Source organism: Pyrus communis, chromosome 7 (genome assembly GCF_963583255.1).
Source record: "Pyrus communis chromosome 7, drPyrComm1.1, whole genome shotgun sequence".
In the NCBI taxonomy this organism is placed as follows: domain Eukaryota; kingdom Viridiplantae; phylum Streptophyta; class Magnoliopsida; order Rosales; family Rosaceae; genus Pyrus; species Pyrus communis.
In genome coordinates this window covers 14,113,514-14,138,569 of record NC_084809.1, presented here as the reverse complement: position 1 = coordinate 14,138,569, position 25,056 = coordinate 14,113,514, and the positions used below count along the sequence as shown (strand labels likewise).

The following is a 25,056-nucleotide window of genomic DNA, read 5'->3' as shown; positions in this document are numbered from 1 at the left end:
TTTTGAACCATGTTATTACTAGTCCATATTTTGTTATTTAAAAAAAAAATTAAAAAAAAAGGCAACAAATTAGTGAAAAATAAGGGCACATCTCCAATGGGTTTTTAGCTAAGGGAGTGTATTCAATTAAGATTTTGGAGGATTTTAATTATTTTAATGAATCTAGGGGTATTCAATCAAGATTTTAAGATAATTTATTAAAATCCTTATAAATCTGGGTGTATTCAATTAGAATTTTAAATAAGTTTATAATATTCCAGATGTATTCAATTAGAATTAGAATTGAGAGAATTTGGAAAAGTTAGAATTGGAGAGATTTTGTAGTATATTTTAAGCATCCACAAATCTCACCTATTCCCATGAGATGTCGAATGAATTGAATCAAAATTTTACATAGAATCTCTACAAATTAGTTAAACTCCGTATAAATCCATTAAAATCTCTCAAATTCCCAATTGAGTACACCCTCTTTGAAAAACCATCTCCAATCACACTCCTTATTCATCTTTTAAGATAGGAATTTTCGTAGGAGCTTTAGAGAGCATGAAATGAGCTCTTAACATGAACTATTATTATTTTCATATTATTTTAAATAAATAAAACTTTATTAGTCTGTAATCATTATACAACTGGAGAGAATTTTTTTATTCAAGTGTCCTTTCAGTTGTATAATGATATACGACGTATATGTCATGTTTTGGCCATACTGAATAATCTCTTCCAAACTAGGAGAGATTTTTCAATATCCCGTAATACGAAGCTGTACACCATATATTATTATACAAGTTGATGGAATTTTTTTATTCAAGTGTCCCTTCACTTGTATAATGATATGTAATATATGTGCCCGTGGTTATGCAAAAATCTCTCCTAAACTAGGAGATATTTTTCAATATGCCCGGAATACGGGGCATACGTCATATGTCATTATACAAGTGAAGAAATTTTTTTTATTCAAGTGTCACTTCACTTATATACTAATATATGACGTATGTACCCGTATATCGAACATATTGAAAATTTTCTCCTAAACTAGAGAGTATGATGGATGTAGAATATTTTTAAAGAGGTGCTAAAGTAATTTTTTTTTTAGTCTTTTTAGCTATAATTTAACCAAAAAAATAGAACGCATGATTGGAGATGCTCTAAAGGATTTAGGGTTTAGATAAATAAACGTTCGCTAATTTGATTTTGTTTTTTGTTATTAATTGATAGTATTCATACTTAATTCTCTTGTTTCTTATATTGAAAATAGAAATATCACTATACCAATAACTAGCTTTTACCAATTTATTAAGTTTTAAAAGTGGTATATCCGTGATTTGTTGTTATGTTGTACCAAGTTGATTTAGTACAAAATATTAATCAATTTAACAAGACTTGTGTTAAGTCAAGAGCTTAGTTAGGTTTGGCTTTCCTTGATGAAACATTGTACTCTTTAATTGTACTATCACACCAAGCTCAAATTAAGATTAGAACAATGATAGGATGTTGATGAAGATACAAAGATGACAAAGGTTGGAGCTCTTTCACTAAGCATGTTTGGTTCATGCATTTGCATATTAAAATTGCATCTTTACAGTTCTCGACTAATATGATTTGTCTAGTCAAATTTGGGCACGTGCACGTTTCACCCTTCTTTAAACTTGAATGAGTCATCGTACATTTCTCATTCACGACTTATCAAATTTGGACGTGTGTCCTCTATGTGAGTTAGCTACTGCTAATTGTTTACACACAAATATATGTGGGGATGAGATGTTATGGTTTAGGTTTTTAGGAATGTAACTAAAATGAATGTAACCTCATTCATTCCACGGGTGCCACAAGAGAAGAGATAGAGCTAAAGCTGCCAACATTTGTGACGTAACTAGAATTATTGGAATTGTTATGGTAGATATTTACGACTATGGTGATTTATTTTCACTACATGATCATCGTGCACATCGTATAGCTATCTAAGGCCGTCGGAGCACTGCAGGTACCCATAATTCTAGTAGAGGTTAGACGTGCTAGTAGAAGCTAGTTAATGATTTGGTAGACATAGTGAGAACAAGGAGACATTCGGGGCAGACAAGTGGGCGTGGCAGTGAATAAATACGCTTTGGCTAGTTGGTTATCTCTCGAATAAATACGCTTCGAACTTATTTTCTGATTGCTGGTTCATCAACAACAACACAGAGAGAGAAGGGGCAAACTCAAGTAGCAACCAAAAAGATACATACCAGCCACCTTGTACAAGCAAATCATAATTTTCGAAGGATCATGAAACTGTGTCATCAAAAGCCAACTGCTAATCTCCGTCGACAACCTCATCCAATCGGTCAAGAAATCCTTTATGAGTTGCAGTGTCGTTAAATCGAACCCCATTCATAGAAGCTGCTTCAAACTTTGTCCATAACTCCCGCTTTAGAGTATGCTCACCAGGAAGTCTGCCCCCTTGAACAACGCTTTCAGCTTCTTTCCAGATGGGAGTGCTTTCGATCATTGCAAAGCTGCCACCTGCAGGCTCTGACAAAATAAAAATACGAACGATTAGAATCAAAACATGTCCAGTCAATCTGTGTGCTCACAAGTAAAACTAGTAAAGGAGTAAACGATGAGTGGCGAAAATACCATGAAGACAAGATGTCTTGATTGGGTGAATGCCTCCTTGACCATCATCTTCTTTTGATACAGAAAAATTGATATGGTTATCTAGATGACGCCCGGTAATGAGCAATTGGGAATCAGTATCAGCATTGTTCGGAGACTTTTCATCATGCGGATCAAGTAAAACACAAGTTTTTGGGGGCGATATGCACCATTCTGGTGATGAGTCAACATGGTTCTTTCTAATTTCTGATTTGAACGGCTGTTGTAGTGCCAACAGCTCTGGATACCTGAAAGCCAGATCATCAGAAGCTTCACTGCCAGAGGAATTGCTGCAACATGTAAATCCAACAGGAAACGGGGTGGATTTATGAACCCCATGATGACCATTTGGAGAGGACTCCGAAAAGGGTTCGAGCAGAACACATGATTTAGGAGGAGACATCTTTAGGCATGGAGTCATCACATTCACAACCATGGATCCCCCTTGCTTCGGAAACATTGGCGGAGGAGAAACAAACCCAGGCTTGAGATTGCTTCCTGCTTCAGTAGCAACTGAATCAGAAGGCTTAATTGGAGTTGGCTTTGCTGCCACAAGCTCAAGCGAATCATCATTTGCATCTCCGTAAGTAGCATGAAACTTCGGTATCCTATCAACAGTACACGAAGTCATTCTCTCAAAGACTGATGTTCTAGAAGGGACTGGGGGTCTGGATGACAGAGACATTGATATGGGAAGAGGGGTAAGCTTAAACAGATGTCTCCCTCTTTCGATAGTGCAGTCTGCACGCCAAGACACAAGGGGAGAAGGAGAGATTAAGGAGTCTTGTGGACTCGCAATCTGTACACTCTCTCCTTCGTCTGCAGCAGACTCCACCGGATAGGAGAGTGCCTTCTGAAACCTGGGCACCCATGGCTGCAAACAGTTGCATAAAATTGCGTAAAATGCAGATAAAAACGAAATTCAAAGATGAATCATATAATGGGTAAGAATTTCGCAGACCTTCAAAGACGAAAGCATCTCAGACAAGAAATTCGTGAAGGATTCGACTTCGTTGGTTGCTTTTCCTTGGCATTTAAATGCTTGCACAACCAATTCATCAATCTGCAGTAATTTCAACACAAATCACACATTCTGACAGATTTACAAAACCCTAAAGAAAATGCAATTTTCCAAATAAAGACGAAAACTTTAACAATTTTGCTGTAATTTCCACTTCTGATTGTTGAGATCGAGAGAGAAATTTGTTACCTGGTGCGTTAGGGCAGAGAGATCGGACTGAACGAGCAGGAGGCGATCGAGAGCGTCGTCGTTTTGGTGGTCCTTTTCTTCTTTATCATGTTCTTGGACCCTGAGCTTGTGTGCTTCCTTTTCTTTCTTCTTCGCGGTGGCGAATGATTTAGAGAACCTCCCTCCTCCTCCTCCTCCTCCTCCTCCTCCGCCGCCGCCACCTCCATGGTTGTTCGATATCTCCCTCAGCGCCTTCCTCACTGACCTCCCTTTCTCTTCGTCTTTCGGCATCACTCACTCTCCTCCCGCTCTCTGTCTCTATCACTTTCTCCGTTCGAATTTCATCAGTGCCGCTCATTTTTTAGTTTCTTTTTTTGTATATGTATTGGGCTAAAAACATTATTTGATCCCGGGCCCAGCCCATTATACCCAAGCCACCACGGACATGAACTTTGACCGTGTGTCGATATCTAGCTCTGATATATCCGATTTATTTGTAAAATTAATTCAATGTTTTTTGTTGTTGAAGTAATTCAATGTTTTTAGTCCCATATGAATTATTGATTTGAAAAGCATTCAGGTCTATGCATCTTGGTGCTTACTGACTTATATTCTCTTCTATCAATTAATTTCTAACCTACTAAAACTATTGCAACTCAGAAAAAAAAAATACATAATTTGCTCGTAACCCAATGAAGTTGTTTCAAGAAGTGGGCTAAATCCCACTATATAACCCCTGAAAACCCCATAAATAGGAATTGAAAACTGTTAGGTGGAAGGCCGAAGGGGCTATTAGCCTTGCCACAATTGCTGGTTGGGTAGCTCCGGTGGGCAATCGACGCTTCAAAAGGCAAACTCTCGTCCTAGTTTGGCACCTTAAGGCCTTCTCTAACATTGAAGAGCCAAGGGGTGTGGCGAACTATGTTTTAGTCCTCCAAAATATTATTTTTCGTGTACCTCTGTGTTTCTCATCTCCAGCCTTACTTGCTGATCACGATATAGCTCTCTTGTTGAAGATGGACTCTGCACATTTACCAGGATAAAAAGTAGCCCTATAACCCTTCGTTGGAGCTGATTAGAGTACAGTTCACTTTGTGTATGTGGAGCTTATGTATGGCTCCTACCTCTTTGTGTGTGTATATATATTTTAGTGTGTTTTATCCCTAAAACATAAGATCATCTCCAGTTATAGAGGGCTAAACTTAGCTCTTTACTACGTTTAAGCCCTTAAAAATTTAATAATTTAAAAAATACTATAGGCTAATTTTTTTTCATCTTTAACCATGGAGTGCTAAATTTTTTTTTTCATATTTACTTGGGATGCACAAGTTCAAGCCGACCGAGGGGCTTTAGGGCCGCTATAAGCAGCCAGATTTAGCTAAATTTAGCCATTATTCTTTTTAGTATATTCATTTTGACTATTGGCAAGAGACAAATTTTACACAAATTCGAGCTAAAAATAGCCTATAGCTCTTTCCCTGGAGATGGCGTAACTTGTGATGTTTAGCCTCAATGATTGTAAATAACTTTTGTATAAGAAAATTAGTGTGAAAAGCTGGTATAGCCAATCGCTTAACCCATAATTATTTAGTACCATGGTTATTGCCCATGATCAAAACATTTTACCACTAGTTTGAAAACATCGTTTAATTTGTCTTTACTTCGCAATAACTCGGGAGTTAATATCATAGAGATAGTAAATCTTTCACGATGAAACGAAAGAGATCCGAGTGAATGGAAAGGAAAAAACAAGGTATCAATTGAAAATTTTTCAGCTTAGCGAGTGTGAGAAGAGCCCTTTGAAAAAAAAAATCCATTTTTGCAAGCACCGGCATTCATTCTATTAAGTTACTCTCAGTTCTGAAATTTATCATTATTCCACCAGTGGTGTTTCCAAATAAAATAATTAAGAAATGTATAAATACAATTGGAATCTCAATAAATAAAAAAAATTCAATGTTTTGATTCAATAAAAAACAATCAAATTTATTTTCATACTTGTAAATAAAAGATTTTAAGTTGTTAGTTGAAGAACATGACAACTCATGAGAATGAAATGTCAAATTGAACCTTGTGGCCAAAAAGATGACTAGTGTCAAATTGAATCTAGACACAATTCGGCACCGGATAGACCCACCCAACACAGCTCCATAGTATTTCACTCCCCAAAACCCCCGTAACCCAGTTCACTAACTCACCACGAAGCTGCAACCCCGCGCGCCGTCCCATACCAGAGAGGCACCATGTCAGGGTCTTTGGTGGAAACCCAAATCCCGCAGCAGAAGCTATACAGCGGAATCCAATTCCCGTTAGTTATATCTCCGCCACCGGCGGTTCCTTTCACTTTCTCCGCCCTGACCAAAACTATCGAAGCCGAGAAACCGTACCTGGACGCCCAGCTCCGAAAATCGGGGGCCGTGCTCTTGAGGGGTTTTCCCGTAAATACGGCCTCCGACTTCAACGACGTCGTTGAGGCCTTCGGCTTCGAAGAGCTCCCCTATGTGGGCGGAGCCGCTCCCCGGACCAACGTCGTGGGTCGGGTTTTTACCGCCAACGAGTCCCCGCCCGATCAGAAGATTCCATTCCACCACGAAATGGCTCAGGTATATTCGCATTGCACGACACGTCGTTCGTTTTGTTTTGTAAACTGTTGTGTTGTGCGGTGATCTTACGACATGTCGTTTTAGGTGCCGGAGTACCCATCCAAGCTCTTCTTCTTCTGTGAAGTGGAGCCTGGAAGTGGGGGAGAAACTCCGATTGTTCTGAGCCACATTGTGTACGAGAGGATGAAGGAGAAGTACCCGGAGTTCGTCGACAAGTTGGAGGAGCACGGGTTGATATATAACCGAGTTTTGGGCGAAGACGACGACCCTTCTTCTCCAATTGGCCGTGGCTGGAAGTCCACCTTCATGACCAAAGACAAGAGTATAGCTGAGCAAAGGTATTGCTCCAACTTGTACATACAAACTCTAGTTCACTTTAGCAGTGCAACGAGTAATTTTTCAGTGCGGTCTTAACATTAACACCGAGTGTCATACCAACAGGCTGTCACATTTTTTAGTATGATCGTAACACTGACACCACGCGTTATGCCAATGTAGTGTTACAAAGGCACCTACGATATACATAAGAACGTGTAGAATCATTAAATTTCTAAACTGAGTAAACACTAGATGGTAAACGAGCGAGCAATGTAAATAGTTCGAGTGAGCTTGTATCACCACATCGGCATTCTACGTAGTTTTATGGTAATATTTTCGTCAGATACGTATCAAATGAGTCCTCGTCATTTTTTTTTGGATTTGAAGTTGTTGCGGTGATTGTTGAGTGAGTTGAGATTGAATTATTAACAGCTACGGAGTTGTACCACTAAAACTTTTTGCAGGGCTACTAAGCTTGGCATGAAGTTGGAATGGTTGGAGGATGGGGTGAAATCAATCATGGGACCAATCCCTGCCATCAAATATATAAGCACCACGCAGCGCAAGATTTGGTTCAACAGCATGGTAGCAGCGTATACCGGCTGGGAAGATGCAAGGAACGACCCTGTGAAGGCCGTCACCTTTGGAGATGGCAGCCCATTGCCTGCGGATATCATCCACGACTGCTTGAAAATTCTCGAAGAGGAAAGCGTTGCCTTCCCATGGCGCAAGGGTGATGTTTTACTGCTGGATAATTTGGCTGTCCTTCACTCCCGGAAATCGTTCACTCCACCTCGCAGAGTCCTAGCTTCGCTCTGCAAATAGTTAAGGCCTATCAAGTACGTGTTCTTATGTCTTGTTAACTCTTCCCTTTCGGAGAGATCAGATGCTAATGATATACTAGTTTTCGTACAAAATTTTCATGTTTTATATAGATTTCTGTTTCTTTTCATAACTTTTACGGATGTTCCGTTTATGTTTCCTTGAATTCGAAGTGTATACTATACACTTTCGAAGAAGAAGCTCAAGGCTTTATAGAAAATCCATGTAAAAAGTAAGGTAAAAGTTGAACTGCAGGTAACTTATATCATTAAGCTACTGAAAGCTTACTTGTATTACAAGGAAACACCCATCTCAGCTCCTCCATCTAATTTTACATAAAATTAAAAATTTCCCACAAATGACACTACAAAGAATAAAACACGTAAAGAGGATAAAACGGAGGAACGAACGAAGAACGGCACTATAAATACGGCCAGCTTACGACTATATATGTGCCGCTATACACACGTGATCACACATAAACGAGGGGCAAAAGAATGAAATATTGTAAGGCATCCGATTGGAAAGGAAACGCGGTTTCACTATCTTCCCTGAACAAGGCCACTGAATACCTGGCTCTTCCCTGCAAGAGTAGCTTCCCACTCCACTGAGGTTAGGAGGATCTGTGATAGCGAAATCACGACTCCCTTCATGTCGGGCCGTAGGATGGGGTCGTCATCTACACATTGCTTCGCTATCATGGCCACCTGCGTAATGAGTTGCGCCAACAAGAAGAAATGTATACGTTATTGATGAACATTGAAACACGACTTCAAAATTAACCAAATGGCTTTTTGGTTTACTTTGATGATGTAAATACTTGTAGGATAATTACAACGTATGGATTGAGCCTATATTCGAACCGATGGGTCAGCTCTAGTATAATTTGGTTTCATCTTAATTCCCTCATAGGTCATGATCCCCGTTCCCACGGTCCATTGAAAGAACAAGTGCAACAATTTTCAGTCAGATTTTCATATAAATGCAATTTATGTCAGTTGTCATCGGAAAATTATAGCACTGCCTCGTATCAGAGAGGCACGGTCGGTAAAAGCAGGCCAAAATATTCATCAACCTGTATGAGTTCATAAGGTGATTAATTTACCTTGAATAGGCAATCATGAGGATACAAGTCCATCATATTTGGATCAATGTAATCTTTCAGGTTTGACATGCTCGTGGAGTCTGGTGAAGTCCTCAGAGCTGTTTGCATCTGCATTCAAAGAAAGTGCTAAAACAGTGAATCAAGTTTTCTCTGATTCATCCTATATACGTAATTACGAATTATATGACTCTGGCTCAAGCCGGTGAATAGTCTCCCGATCTTCTCAAGATTCCAGCTATGAGCAGGTAAAATCATTATATCGTTTATCTATTTAGAAACAAAATTATGTCTCGTCAGCAGAACTTACAATTGACACCAGTGAACGTCTTTCGGAATTTTTTGTGGCTGTGCCTTCAGTTCGTATAACGGCCTCCTTCCCCGATATAAGCTCAAAAAGAACAACTCCAAAAGCATAAATATCACTTTTTGCAGTAGCACGGCCATCACTCAAGTATCTACAGGAAGCAAGAGGGAAGCAATTAAAACTTGACGAACTTGTTGAAAGACAACGTCGTCAACTGCAAATATGGTTACTTACTCTGGAGCCAGATAACCATATGTACCAACAACTTTGGTTACACTAGCTTCTTCATCACTTGTCTTACCAAAAATTTTTGCCAACCCGAAGTCTGAAATCTAAAATACAAAAAGAAGTTGTTCGATAAGTGACTTGTACCAAAAGTACAACGCACAACACTGCTGAAATCACTATAATATATCCAACCTTTGCCCTGAAGGAACCATCAAGCAAGATGTTGCTTGTCTTGATATCCCGGTGGACATAATGAGATTTCGTGTGCTCATGGATGTACTCAAGAGCTCTAGCAGCATCAAGAGCAATCTGGACCCTCATGATCCAGGAAAGTGATGTATGACCTATAAGACATTTAATCATTCAGATCGATTAATAATAGCATATTCACAGGTCCAAACTCCTACGTCCACAACTCATAACAGATGTTTACAGGTACGAAGTTCAATTTAAAGATGGTATGCCATGGGCAGGAACTTAAAAAGTGTTTCTCTTAAACAGATGTCGATTCTCTTTTAAAGAACGACATCTTTGACAATAACATGTCACCAACAAACTGTACCGACGTGTTATCAATAATATCGATACAAATTTTAGTGGTCCCAACAACTTGTAGTGAACTTGGATGTAATAATTTCAGGAAGTTGGGTTACATATGGGACAGTTTAGAAGAAATCACAAATTTCTACAGGCTTTAACATAAAGAAGATTACGGGCCAAAGAACGAAGCAGGAAGAGAAAGAAAAACCACTGGACTAGCGTATGACGTACTATCGACATAGCATTAGCATGAGGCGCACCTTTGTTCTGAGGATCATGCAAATGGCTTTTAAGTGAACCTTTCTGGGCATATTCATATATAAGGAAGAGCTCTTCATCACTTGCTGCATAACCAATCAATTCTACCTTGACACAATAATACCCATATAGGAGTCAGAGTTCTGAAACATCGAAAGCAACAAGTTTCAAAACTACAATGAGACTTACCAGATTTGAATGATGAACCTTGCATAGAACTTTTATTTCTGACAGAAACTCTTTAGTTTTTGTAGCAGTCATTCTTTTAATAGCAACTTCCTGGATAGAAGTCAAACCGTTACCAACAAAGGTGTGACAAGGAAACTTACTCTAGATGGTAAAAGAAAATGTAAATTATGGGAATCCAAGCAGAAATCTGCGAACCTGCTCACGGAGGAGGCCATAATACACGGAACCATATCTTCCATGGCCCAGAAGACGTGAATCAGAAAACCCATCTGTTGAGGAAAAAATATCTTCATATGTGAAAACGACAGGCTTCTCCATGTCAAGTACATGACTGCCAATAGCTGCAACAAGTAACAGGAGAGGATCATTCAGACATTCCAAGATTAAGGAGGATGACCGCATTTTGGTATATAAAGATTGGATAAAGAAGCAGATTACACACACACAACCTGCCTACGTTCTCTTTTTCCCCTTATAAAGAGAATACTTATCACTCATTTACAAAGGCAGAACTTCGTATTAAAATATGAGGATAAAATAGTTCAGACATTAAAACCTTTGGGGACAGTTATCTGCTGGCTGCTAGGGTCTCCATTAGTTTGCTTCCAATCTGAAGATGTGCAACATGTGTACCTTCCTGAAGCACAACAAAAACTTGGCTTTCGAAGAACACGAAACCTAATTTGACCATCAGGATCTTTTGAACTACTTCTTTGTGCTTCAGTAAAGCAGCTTGAAGACCTCAGGCAAAAATATAAAACTATGCCTAATAGGATCACAACAAGAATGATCCCTAAACTCCCTACAATCCATAAATATGGCAGATGCGACTTATGATTTTCTCCATTTGCTGCAAACAAAAAACAAAGTACACAACTTATTGTAACGTTCTTGAGTGGGAGAGATTTTTCAGCGTGTTGGGTGCACAGCCTGGTACAACAAGTGTCATAATACAAGGGGTTGCATACTTGAAAAAAAATAAAATTCAACATGTATTACGAGACTTGGCGTACTGTACTGGGCTGTTTTCCCGGCACACTGAAAAATTTCTCCTTCAGTGGATCAATCCAGGGAATTTAGAAAGGCAAGGGGAAAGAAACGAAGAATCAGAAATAGGAGGGATGCTGAAAAAACAGTATGCTTTAAAGCATTAGCTACTATATCTCAACAAACTAACAATTTTGTGGAAACAAAAATTTGCAACAGAGTTTGTTGCCGCTGCTCCTATGTACCTATAGTGTGTGCAAATGATTAGAGATGCATCAAAATAAAAAACAGAATATGCATTCCGTACGTACTTACATGGCTTTCTAGACAGTAATTTGAAACATCAAAGTTAACAGATTACAATACAACTTAGCCAACATTTCTTCACAAGAGCCAAATTGGGATATTGCATTGAGAATCTTAATTTGTTTCTAATCATCTTTTATTTTATTCAAAGAAAGGCATCATAAACTTGAATCTACATCTCTAATGAAAATCACTTTATCATGTACAACCCTCAATCATTCTGCTACTGTAAAGACTCCAATGGTTCCTCTACATTAAGGTCAACAAAACTTGATAATACGAGAATTACTATTTACTATCACAGCAACCAGTTTTTACTTTTAGTTTTGTGGATATTAAATTAACAAAACTATCAGCTCACCGTTTCAAATTCAATTATTGTAATTCCTCATGATAGATCAAAACCATACCTGAAACACTGGCATTGGATGGCGAAGGAACAGGAGCGGGAGAAATCGTCTCCATAGGATAAGGCTCACCAGGAACTAGAAGCATGATAAAAAAATCATAATGGTTATTGGAAAGTTGTTTGGAATAACAACTCAAGAACAAGGAAGATTCATAATAGAGGTAGGATTGCATAAGAAAATTTAAACAAATAAAGATTTCAAATCGACCAATTTCTATTGAGCATCGTCCATTCACCTAGCAAACCAATGAATTTTTCCTTTTCATAACATAGTTACGCCTGATTGTAAGTATTAGCGGCAAAATTTGGTAAAGGTACAATCATGATGATTTGATGATTGCTTCACTAAACATGACATGAAATCTTATTGGAAATTATGAATAAATTGATATCTTATTCATATCTAATACATTGTTCCCACAGTTCACAACATAAGTATAACTGAATTGCATTTTCGATAACTCCGAACTAATCTAACCTGAAACCAGATTAAAATGGATAGCTTTCCCTCACATTTTACCAACAATACATACAATAAACAGCTCCACTAAATTACACAAACACATGAACCGAAAAAAAGGAGCAAATAAAGACTGACCTGAATTCAAAGGAATGTAATACAAAGCACCAACAGTCACATTGTCAGGATCAGTAATCCCATTCACCTTCTCAATGCTATCCATACTAACCCCGAACCGGCTAGCCAGAGACTCAATGCTATCCCCATCCCTCATCACATAACTCATCAGATAGTTCCACAACCCACTCGAGCACCCGCACATCAGCCTCAACGACACAACGGCACCATATCGGGCCCGCCTAGTGGTATTGCGCAGAAAAGTCAGCCCACCATAGGCCTCCATAACCATGTCATAAACATACCCATCTGCAGATTTCACAGTAAACGTTGTGTTGGTCAAGTAACTCTTTATCCCCTTCGCACAAGAACAGTTCTTCTTCACAAACACGTAGCCCCGCCCGTCGCCGCCCTCAACGGTCACATCTTCCGGCAGTACGTCGAACATGCTCTGCATCACTGAGAGGGTCTCGTTGGGTTCCGGCTTAAAGGCCAAAAAGGAAGTGCAGAGGCGAGTTGTGTCCGTACACTTCATTGGGGTTGGGGAGAAAGCTGTGGAAAGGGTGATTTGGAGGAGAAAAGGGTACAAAAGGATTGGTATTGGGCTCCATCGAAGCTTCATTACCCAGAAACTTAGTTCAGAAGAAAAGGGAAAAGTTGAAGGATTGTGAAGCAGGTTGTGGAAAAAATGGTGGCTTGATCACTTGGTGGGGTGAGATCAAAGATTTGACAAATTGGGTTCTGTTTAGCAGAGTGATTGCAGTAAATTGATAGTGGAAAAAGAAAAAGGAGCAGGAATTGGGAAGCGGGTTGTTCTAGTTAGCTCAATTTATGGGTGTGGATTGAGGAAAAAGGGTGTCTTGATCAATTGGTGGACCGCAAGAATTTTGATGGAGAAGCACAAAGTAGAGCTAAATTGAGATGATGGGTTTGGGAAGAAATAGTAGGATTTGTGAAGTGAGATCAAGAAACTGACAAACAAAGTCCAACTGCTGCTGAAATTAGTGTGAGTTGGTGAAGAATTGGCAGGTTTTAGGAGGAAATAGGAAGAATTTAGCAGGAGTGAGTTTGGAAATGGAGGAATGAATGGAGCTAACGGGGGTGGCAGGAAGGAAGGACGGAAGAAGGGATTGGAAACAGAGCATTTGTGTGTCTTGGGGGTTTGTTTTTGTTTTTGTTTTTGTTGTTGTGTTGAAAACTCATTGACTGACTTAACTTTTTGGTTAAAACTTTGCTTTTCCAGCGCAATAACAATCCAGTGAAAAAAAGAGATTTGCAGAGCCACCCACCTCACCTGGAGATATTGGGGACCACTTTTTTCTCCATTCTCACTAATTTGCCCTTTCTATGCTTGATATTTTCTTTTTCTCAATTAACGAAGGAGTATGTTATCCACATACTTTTTTTTACTTCTTACACATCTTTTATTAATTTATGTTCTTTAATCTTATTCAATTCATCCAATCCGATGACCGAAAATTAAAAAAATATGTGAGAAGTAAAAAAAGATGTGTGAATATCACATCCCTTAAAAAAAGGAGGTGGAAAGTATCTGGGAAACTTTTACTCGGTTTTAGTTTGAAAATCCTAACTACCTGACAAAGTTCAAATAAACTCAATGGAAACTTTTACCATAGCGGCTTAGATAGCTAATTGTTAGACAATAGGGAAATTAGTGAGGATTGAACCCATACCAGAATGTATAAACATAATTGATTACGTCACTGCGGTTAAACATCATCTGCAAACTCAATTAAAATTTAACTTACAAAAATTAGGCTAAACTCTAGTTGTGTGCACTCTGTTTAGTACACTGAATTCGTGTCTAAATTAGGTTAGTAAATTAGAGGTGTGAATTCGAGTTTTAGTATCGGGTTGTGATTTTCACACACTCTTAACTACTTTTCCCACATCCCTCCCTATTTTTTAATACTTAATTGGTATCCTACTATTTAATCTTCCATGTATACCCTTCCTACTTTTTTATGGTAATTAATGAAAGATTAAATAGGAAGGGGTATATATGAAAGATTAACTAGTAGGATACAAATTAAGTATTAAAAAAATATGGAGGGGTGTGGGAAAAGTAGTCAAGGGTGTGTGAAAATCACAACCCTTAGTATCATGTTGAGAATTTAGTTGGACTATAATTAATTTTTGGCAAAGAAGAGATTATAACCTAAGCTCAACCTGTATTCGATTTTGTGATAAGGCTAGCCGATGCTAAGTATCTAACTCACTCATGGTTCAAATGGATTGGTGTTGAACCCCTCAGGGTTGTAGTCTTAGTTTTGGGGAGCTACAAGTTTTTAAACTTAATATACTCAACGTTCCATCGTTTAGATTGATATCTCTTTAACTGTAAGTCCTTTTTGTTTTATGTTGGATCACTTTAACCACAAGCTCGATTGCTGAGAAATCCTTACATAACATTAGAGTTTGTTCGATTGCTGAGAAATTCTTACATAACATTAGAGATTGTTCGATTGCGCTTTAACCATCATTCATCATTACATAACTTTTTCTTTTTTATGAATGATTACATTTAAGATTTTTTATTAATTTAGAAAAGTTATATCACATATTTATGAGATGAGCAATTTTCGTGGACCAATAGATGTAGATTGTTGAATAAAAGATAAGAAAAAAAACAAGAATTAGATTGAAAATGAAAGAAAATGAAGTTTTGTTCAAGATATTTACTTGTTATTTTTTTTAAAGATATTTATACTTTCTATTAACCAAAAAGAAATAAAATAATAGGAAAATATTAGGTTTTATTCATGGAAAATAGAAGAGAGGTGATCTCAAGCTAAACTCAATGTACTCAATTTTAGTTTGAAAATCTTATCTACTTGACCGAGTTCAAATAAACTCAACGGAAAACTTTTTTTTTTTTTTTTTTTTTCAAACTCAGTTGAAACTTTTGAGTGGAGCGATAGCCTATGGGTTAAATAGCTAATTGTTAAGAAGAAGGGAAATCATTGGGGATCGAACCCTGCACCAAAGTGCATAAGAATAATTAATTTACGCCAATGTGGTTAAGCGTCATCTTCAAACTCAATTAAAACTTACAAAATTTAGGCTAAACTCTAATTGTGTGCATCTATTTAGTTGAGCTTGATAAACGGGCTCAATTTAGAAATTGAGTATACTGAATTTGTGTCTAAATTAGGTTAGTAAATTAGAGGTGTGCATTCGAGTTTTAGTATTATTTTGAGAATTTAGTTGGACCATAATTAAATTTTTGCAAAGAAGAAATTACAACCTAAGCTCAACCTAGATTCGATTTGGTAGGGCTAACCGATGCTAATCCTCTAACTCACTCATGGTTAAATGAATTGGTGTTGAAACCCTAAGGGTTGTAGTCCTAGTTTTTGAGGAGCTACAAGTTTTTGAAATAAATCTAAAGAAAATTAACAAAAAGGGTTTCAAATCATTGCATTTTAATTAAAAAAAAAAAAACTATTTACTAACTTTATTTAACGTTAAGAACAAAAAAATAAAAAAAATAAAAAAAAAACACAAAAAGGCCAACTCGTGTTGGGCGCGTCCCCCCACCCCCTTCTTTTCCACACTCCCCTATTTTCTCCCATTGTCAGTTGCATTAAGAGATTTTCTTTTTCTTTTCCTTTTTTTTTTCTTTTTTTTTTTTTTCTTAGAATAAAAAAAAACTTCAAATTAAATTACATTCCCCAGTTTTATTTTTGTAGTGTTGTTTCTCAATAGTAGTCAAAATGAAGAGACATTTTTTAATGTGCTCAGAATACGGGGTGACACTATTTATAAAACTAAACCAATAGGTGTAAACTATTTATGAAAATGGACTATACACTATTTATGAAACAGGACCAAGAACTAAACATTATTTATGAAACATGACCAAGAACTAGGTACTATTTATGAAAATGGACAAATAATTAGGCACTATTTATGAAACCGGACCAAGAAAGAGACAATATTTATGAAACTGTACCAATTGTTATACACTATTTATGAAACTAGACTCAATAACTAAGCACTATTTATGACACATGACCAATAGCTAGGCATTATTTATGAAAGTGGACCAATGTCTCTTTAACTGTAAGTGATTTTGTTTTAGGTCGGATCACTTTAACCACAAGTTTAATTAATGAGAAATTCTTGCCTAACTACAGAGTTTGTTCGATTGCGCTTTGACCATCATTGATCAATATATAATTTGTTTTATGATTGATTACTTTCACTCTATGTAAGTTTTTTTTTTTTTTTTTTTAATTTAGAATATAAAGTTATATCACATACTTTTGAAATGAGCAATTTTTGTGGACTTATACGTGTTGAATGTTGAATAAAAGAACAAAAAAAAAAAACAAAAAAACAAGAAGTAGATTGAAAATGAAAGAAAATTAAGTTTTGTTCTCAAGATATTTATACTTGCTACTACCAAAAAGAAATAATGTAATTTCCAAAATACTAGAAAAGGTTGGAGTAATTTCAATAAAAGGGTGAAGGTAGAATAGGAAATACGTTTCAATGGGAAGGCTGCTTTTGGTAAAGGAGGATGGCACAAGTTGCGAAGAGCTGGCAAAGAGAACAACAGTTGGTCGGGTCCCACGAATATGGCACCAATGTCTCAAAAAATCGTCGCTAAATTGTCTGGTTTACCCGCGATTCCTAGAGCACCAGCTGCAAATTACCTTTTGACTACCGAGTAACCGACAGTGACACATCTAGGGTGGTCGGAACTCGAAACTTTGGTTATTGGAGCCTCCAAATTTTTTTTCTTGATTGTGGTGGAAGTTTTAAACTTGGAACGTATGATAAAAACCAACAATTTATTCGTTAGAATATTGGATCATATGTATATGTACATAAAATTTGTCACATCAAATAGTATACTAATGTGATCTAAAGAAGAGATCTCTCTAACATTTTTCAAAATGAATTAACGAACTCTGTTTTGCATTCATGCGAATTGAAGTTTATTCAACTTAATAAAACACTATTAAATAAGTTCAAAAACTAATTCACATCCATGGCTTATTGTTTTATATAAAAGAAAAGTAATTAACCCTTGACTCTTCGACAATTACAAAGATGAAGATGTGAAAGTTTCAATGCTGCCCAATAACTCGCTATTAATCACTTCAATATTGCTTTCATGTAACTATTAATTTAGTAAGTTTAAAATTTTATTACAAAAAATCTCGACACAACTAAGATGATCTAAAATTTTGAATAGCATCACTGAAATTTCCAATTAGTCGTTTAACAAATTTTTACACAACTTCTCTCAATATTGACATTTGAGCTTCTCTAGTAACTCGTAAGTAGCAAATACTTGCCCACAGCTCGCCGATCATTTAAGTGAGGGCTTAAAATCGGAGGCTTTGGATTGACTGGGAAGGAAACCCCAAAAGAGGAACAATGAATTATTACCTACTATCGAAAATTAAAAATTAAAAATTATTACCTACTAGAACTGTATAAACCCCTACTCTCTACTAGACCTGTAAACGGGTCGGGTTCAACCCGACCCGTTAATTTAATGGGTCATCTGAACCCAACCCTTTAAGCTAATGGGTCATCCGTTTCACCCATTTCACCCGTTAACTTTTATTTTTTATTTTATTTATTTTATAACATTTCATCCAAATCAATTGCAGCCTCGTTTTATATAGTAGAATTTGACTTGCTATCAATTACACGTGTCTCCAAATCTTAACATGAATTGGGAAGTTGTATAAATAAAACACACCTTCGGCAGACCCGACAATGATGAGCGCTAGGAGGCTTGTATTTAAAACACTTGTCACAGCGCCCCTGTCAAAGATCAAGGATCCAAAAGTTTCAAAATTAGCTATAGAGAGAAGAAATCAGCATTATTAATGTGTGGCTAGATGCACCGCAATAAAGTACTTGATGACATGAACTCTTCAGAAATTCAATGAAAGTGGGTTGCAGGGGCAAAAGAGAGAGAGAGAGAGAGAGAGAGAGAGAGAGAGAGAGAGAGAGAGAGAGAGAAAGAAAGAGCTTTGCTTTTATCTTGTGTAATACAAAGTGTTGAAGAAGACGCTAGAGTAGAGGAAGATCAAGGCACGCGGAGGACATGGAGGAAGAAGATGAGGGCACGCCGTAATGGAAGAAGACGCCAGAGAAAATGGTAATTTCTTAGGAAGAAGATGAGGGAGAAGTTCTCAGAGACGGCGTGCACAATATGCAATAGTGCAATGTGAGACAGAGTGAGGGTTTCATTATTGACTATTGAAATTACACAAAAGCCCTCAATAACGAGTGTTAATGGGTGGTTAACGGGCTTCACGGGTTCACCCAAAATGATCCGTTATTTAACGGGTTGACCCGTTAACCATCCGACCTGGTAAACACTTACCTGAATACTCATTTTAATGAGTCAGGTCGGGTCGGGTTGACGAGTCAGATTTGAAATACCAGGTCTACTCTTTGCTTTATTTTATATTATATATCCTTTCAATCTTTCCAACTTTTTTTTTCTTTTTGCTTGGATTAGGTTCTTGCTAAATAGCATCTAACTAATTAGAAATTGTTATAAATAGACAAAAGTTAGAGAGATAACCTTTCTAAGGACAGGAGCGAAGTAGGTGCAAAATATCACACTATGACTTTAGTAGCTATAACACAAAAAAAGGATGGCAGATAAAGAGAATGAGGGATATTGATATTATTTCTCTTGCTTTCTTTCGCAATGCATTTGATAATAGATGGAGTGCTCTATTTATAGAGCGACTCTCATAACTACAACCATTAAAATACAATGATGATACTTTTGAAAGTATCAAACACCATTACTCACTATTACTAAGTCTTTGGGCATTCTTTTGAGTGGGCATTCACCCATTAATTCTATAACACTTCCCCTTGGATGCCCACATATCAACATCAGTTACCTCGTCAAAACCTTGCTAAAAAAAACCCAGTGGGAAAAAACCATAGCTAAGGAAAAAGAGTACAACTTTACCTGAATTGTTGATATAATGTTAAGTATGCTTATGTTGCCTCGTTAAAACCTTGATAGGAAAAACCTTTTGGGAAAAATCCTAGTTGAGGGAAAAAGAGTACAACAAGCATGTATCATGGATGCTTCTCCTGATATTTATCTCCCCCTGATTCCATATTTTTCAAATTTAGCTGATTGGTAAGTCGACGTAATCCGATACTCTGCACTAACTTCTGAAACGTGCACTTTGGTAGAGACTTGGTGAACAGGTCTGTCAGATTTTCATTGGAACGGATTTGTCTGACTTCAATAACTTTAGCTTTCTGAAGCTCATGTGCACTAAAAAACTTTGGCGATATTTGCTTAGTCTTATCGCCCTTAATGAATCCTTCCTTCATTTGGAGAACACATGCTGCATTATCTTCATGGATGACAGTTCGATTATTTGTCTTCGAAGGTAGACCACATGAATTCTGGATATGATGGATTATTGATTTTAACCAGGAACATTCACGACTTGCTTCATGTAAATTAAGTATTTCTGAGTGATTTGAAGATGTAGCAACTAATGTTTGCTTTGTTGAACACCATGAGATTGTTGTATCTCTATTAGTGAACACAGTTTGTGAGCGGGCTTTATTCGGATTAGAGAGGAAACCAGCATCTGCATATTTAGCAAGGATCTGGTCATTTGTGGATTTTCCTGAGTAGAAGATACCCATGTCTGTTATCCCATGAAGGTATTGCAAAACATCTTTGACTCATTTCCAATGATGCATTGTTGAAGCAGAGCTATACCTTGCTAACAAGTTAACTGAAAAAACTATATCTGGTCTAGTACATTGCGCTAAGTACAATAAAATACCTATTGCACTCATATAAGGTACTTCTGGACCAATGACCATTTCATCATCTTCTTTTGGACGAAATGGATCTTTCTTAATGTCCAAAGAACGAACGACCATTGGCATGATGAGTGGATAAGCCTTGTCCATGCCAAATCGCTTCAGGATTTTTTCAATGTAAGCTGATTGGTGGACCAAAATTCCATTAGCACAATGCTCGATCTACAGGCCGAGACAATATTTTGTTTTCCCCATGTCTTTCATTTCAAATTCACTTTTTAGATATTCAGCAATTTTATTGAGCTCTTCAGGAGTTCCAACTAGGTTCATATCATCAACATATATTGCCACTATAGCAAATCCAGAATTGGATTTCTTAATGAACACACAAGGGCAAATGACATTGTTAATATATCATTCTTTGATCAAATATTCACTGAGACGATTATACCACATTCGTCCAGATTGTTTAAGCCCATACAATGATTGCCTTAATTTGATCGAGAACATACCTCGTGGTTTATTAGTTGTTTCAGGCAACATAAGTCCTTCTGGGACCTTCATGTATATGTCAGTATCTAATTCTCCATATAAATACGCAGTGATGACATCCATAAGTCGTATCGTATGTCAAGCTTTTCTGAAACCACTAAACTTATTAAGTAACGGAACATAATTGCGTCCATTACTGGAGAATATGTCTCTCCATGATCAATTCCAGGTCTTTGTGAAAAGCCTTGTGCAACGAGTCGTGCTTTGTATCTTGCAATCTTGTTTTTCTCATTGCGTTTTCTTGTGAATACCCATTTGTAACCCACGGGATTTACATCAGGCGGAGTTTGGACTCTACCGGTCCAAAAACACTTCGCCTTTCCAAGGAATTTAATTTTGCCTAGATTGCATCTTTCCACTTAGGCCAATCTTGTCTTTGTTTACATTCATCAACAGAGCGGTGCTCAATATCATCACTTAATATGATTTCAGTGGCTACTGCGAATGCAAACATATCATCAATGATTATTTCATTCTGATCCCACAATTCATTTGTACATGCATAATTTATGGAGATTTCTTTGCTTTCATGTACTGCTGTCTCTTCAGGGACAATGTGTCTCATCAAGGACATTTTCTTTTTCTGGAAGTACAGAATTATGAATTGCGGATTTTTCATTCATTTTCTCTTCCTGAATGATTTCATTTGGATTCAGTTGTGCCCTTGTCTCTCTTTTTCAAGGGGCTGAATCTTTTGAATCAGGGGGTCTACCACACTTCAGGCGTGCACCAAATGAATCATTCCCTACCACTTTATTTTGTCCAACAAGAACATCAATTCTTGTAGATGCATTTGTAGCTGGTATATGTGATTTTGTCACTTTCATAGCATCATTAAATGCATCTGGCATTTGATTGGCAATACTTTGCAGATGAACGATCCTTTTCACTTCATTTTCACATTAAGTGCTACGTGGATCAAAATGAGACAAAGTGGGTACAACCCATGTCAGCTTTTGCCATTCTTCTGGAACGGGCTTTTTTCCCCCTAACAATGGGAATACTATCTCATCAAAGTGACAATCAACAAAACGAGTTGTAAACATATCACATATCTAATGATAGATGGTGAATCAAAACCTACGTAAATTCTCAGTCTATGTTGAGGTCCCATTTTAGTGCGTTGTGGTGGTGCAATAGGCACATAAACAGCACACCCAAAAACTCGTAAATGTGAAATGTTTGGCTGATGTCCAAACACAAGTTGTACTGAGGAGTATTGGTGGTTGGCTATAAGTCTCAATCGAACCAATGATGCAACATGTAAGATGGCATGTCGCCATGCAAAAATTGACAATTTTGTTTTCATGAGCAGAGTGCGAGCTATTAACTAAGCCGCTTGATCAATGCTTCTGCTAAACCATTTTGAGTATGGACATGAGGAACAAGGTGTTTAACATCAATGCCCAATGTCATGTAGTAATCATCAAAGGTTTGAGACGTAAATGCACTAGTGTTATTAAGTCGAATTGACTTAATGGGATAATCTAGGAACTATGCTCGCAACTTGATTATCTGAGCAAGAAGTCTCGCAAAAGCTACATTCTGAGTAGATAAGAAACAAACATGTGACCATTGGGTAGATGCATTAACCAAAACCATAAAATATCGAAATGGTCCACAAGATGGTTGAATAGGTCCTCAAATATCCCCTTGAATTCTTTGCAAAAATGATGGGGATTTAGCATCAACCTTTAGTTGTGATGGTCTAATTACCAACTTCCTTGAGAACAAGCCTTGCAAGGGTTATCATTTGAGATAGCAATGTCTCTGCTCAATAATGGATGTCCATTAGAGTTGGTAATGATCCTACACATCATGGTGGATTCTAGATGACCCAAACGGTCATGCCAAAGCATGTAATCTTTTGAATCAATGAACTTTTGGTTCATGATAGCATGTGATTCAATTGTCCTTATGTATGTATAATACAATCCACTCAACAAACCACACAACTTCTCCAATATACGCTTATGGGTATCATTGGAGGTAAAGCGTAGATACTCCACATTTTCTGCACTTTTCATTTCAATGTGGTATCCATTTAAATGTATGTCTTTGAAACTCAACAAATTTCGAATAGATCGAGTAGCATACAATGCATTCTGTATGGACAATATTGTTCCATTTGGTAACATAATCTGGGCTTTCCCTGAGCCTTCAATTACATCTGATTGACCTGATATTATTGTTACCCTTACTCTTCTAAGCATCAAGCTTGAGAAATACTTTCGATTAAGAAGTATTGTATGTGTGGTTGCGCTGTCTGCAAGACAAATATCTCCGCCATTTCTCATGTTTTGAGAATAACCATAGCTTTTATCTATGCTTTCTGAGTAAAGAGGATCACGGTTAAAAACAACTTAGAAATTTAAATGCCTCTTTTATTGAAATGCGAGTTTTTAAACTACAAGTTCAGAATAATAAAAGTACATCAAATATAAATGATTCAGTTGGATTGATACACTTCATTCCCCTTTCCACAATGAAGTCCGAGACATCTAGGTAGGTTGTGTTTAACTGTTCTGATAAGTCGCACACTAGATCATGTATATCCATTGGTCTAGCCTGGTCAAGGAAATTAATCTCAACACCCTTCTTCTTGAGGGAGGCTTGATATAGATCCACCAGATGTTTTGAGGTACGATAGGTACCCGCCTAGTGCCCATCACCACCACACCTATGGTAAGCTCTATCAGAGTTTCTAGGAGCATTGTTCATACGAGCTTTGCCTTTGTGGAAATTTCCATTTTTAAAGCTAGGACCTGAATTTTGCCTTGGAATCTGGTTGTAAAACTGACCACCATGATTCTTGCCTTTTTTGTTTCACCGACCTCGCTTATGACCATGTCCTCGTTTAAATTATCGCCACCAAAGGATGTGGCGTTCACTTCGAGGGAAGTAGCATTCATTTCTGGGAATGGTGCAGATCTAGTAAGTCGAGACTAATGATTTTTCATCAGGAGCCCATTGTTTTGTTCAGCTATCAAGAGCACAGATATCAGCCGGTTGTATTCAGTGAAGCCTCGCGCTCTATACTGCTACTGCATGAGCACGTTAGAGGCATGAAATGTGCTGAAAGTCTTTTCCAGCATATCTTCCTCAGTAATGGTATCCTCACAGAATTGTACTCAGCCACTGACTTGAAATCCAAGATCTTTAGGCGAGTCCATTCATAGCAAGCCCTTGGAAGAATCACCATTGTCTGGTGATTGTATTTGTTTCTCAATGTCTTCCAGAGAGCTAACAGATCTTCAACCGTTAAGTACTTGCTCTTTAGTCCCTCATCAAGATGGCGACGAATAAAGATCATGGCCTTCGCCCGATCTTGAGAGGATAAGCTGTTTTATTCCCTAATGGCATCTCCAAGATTCTCTGCTTCCAGATGGATCTAGGTATCCAGTACCTAGGTAAGGTAATTCTTCCCAAAAAATGTCCAAGGCAGCAAAATCAAGCTTTGCCAAGTTCGTCATTTTCTTTTCTTTCTGAAAGAAAAATGAGATGCATAAGAACTTGCAATAATATGTATTCCTGGAGGAATATAGTGTTAGAACTTCTGGTTCTTACAAACTTTTCATTTTGATCTTCAGGCCAAAAATGATAAGCACTCGAAACTTCAGGCTCGAAATTTTCATGATTAATGAAAAGGGCGATTGTACCGCACCAATTTCATTGAAACAAGCATAGGATGGGCGATTATTCCGCACCACTTGAACAGCAGAAAAAATTTAAATATGCAGGGCAAGATATAATCGATTTAAATATGTAGAGCAAGGTGGACAATTATACCGCAGCACCTAAAATTGCAGTAAAATTAAATTTGCAGCTCAAGATGGGCAATTAACCGCACCATCTTTGATCGCAATGAAAATTAAATTTGCAGTTCAAGATGGGCGATTATACCGCACCATCTTTGATTACAGTAAAATTAACATAAATAAACACTAGGTTAGAAACCAGGAACTACGCCAAACAAGAAATCAAAGATATAAGTAACTGTTAAATTTAGAATGAGAAGCAGGCATGGTGCTAGCAGTTCATCACAAGGGTGCATCATGTAGATGAAGCAGAAGAAGAAGAAGAAGAAGAAGAAGAAGAAGAAGAAGAAGAAAAACAGGAAAAACCTTAAAGGAAGCATTTTTTTTTTTCTTTCTTTCGGTGAAGGGATATGTGAACTATTTAAGGTTAGAGAGTCATGCTGATAAAGTGTTATAAATAGACAAAAGTTA

The 25,056-nt window shown here is 37.4% G+C and overlaps 3 protein-coding genes across 3 annotated transcripts; 1 reads left to right on the top strand and 2 right to left on the bottom strand.

Moving 5' to 3' along the window:
- Window positions 1-2,119: 2,119 nt before the first annotated feature.
- LOC137740876 (uncharacterized) lies at window positions 2,120-4,148 on the bottom strand. The gene is made up of 4 exons (XM_068480679.1): window positions 3,845-4,148; window positions 3,596-3,697; window positions 2,617-3,508; window positions 2,120-2,511 (listed from the first exon to the last, which is right to left on the bottom strand). The coding sequence occupies exons 1-4, from the start codon at window positions 4,112-4,114 to the stop codon at window positions 2,294-2,296; spliced, it is 1,482 nt and encodes a 493-aa protein (XP_068336780.1). The 5' UTR covers window positions 4,115-4,148; the 3' UTR covers window positions 2,120-2,293.
- A 1,774-nt stretch (window positions 4,149-5,922) lies between these two features.
- LOC137739171 (clavaminate synthase-like protein At3g21360) lies at window positions 5,923-7,703 on the top strand. Its single transcript, XM_068478684.1, has 3 exons — window positions 5,923-6,426; window positions 6,511-6,764; window positions 7,209-7,703. The coding sequence occupies exons 1-3, from the start codon at window positions 6,067-6,069 to the stop codon at window positions 7,567-7,569; spliced, it is 975 nt and encodes a 324-aa protein (XP_068334785.1). The 5' UTR covers window positions 5,923-6,066; the 3' UTR covers window positions 7,570-7,703.
- Window positions 7,704-7,793: 90 nt separating this feature from the next.
- LOC137739170 (lysM domain receptor-like kinase 3) lies at window positions 7,794-13,656 on the bottom strand. The gene is made up of 11 exons (XM_068478683.1): window positions 12,491-13,656; window positions 11,894-11,968; window positions 10,747-11,040; window positions 10,386-10,531; window positions 10,191-10,280; window positions 10,004-10,109; window positions 9,396-9,547; window positions 9,210-9,307; window positions 8,979-9,126; window positions 8,672-8,779; window positions 7,794-8,273 (listed from the first exon to the last, which is right to left on the bottom strand). The coding sequence occupies exons 1-11, from the start codon at window positions 13,089-13,091 to the stop codon at window positions 8,109-8,111; spliced, it is 1,983 nt and encodes a 660-aa protein (XP_068334784.1). The 5' UTR covers window positions 13,092-13,656; the 3' UTR covers window positions 7,794-8,108.
- Window positions 13,657-25,056: the final 11,400 nt, after the last annotated feature.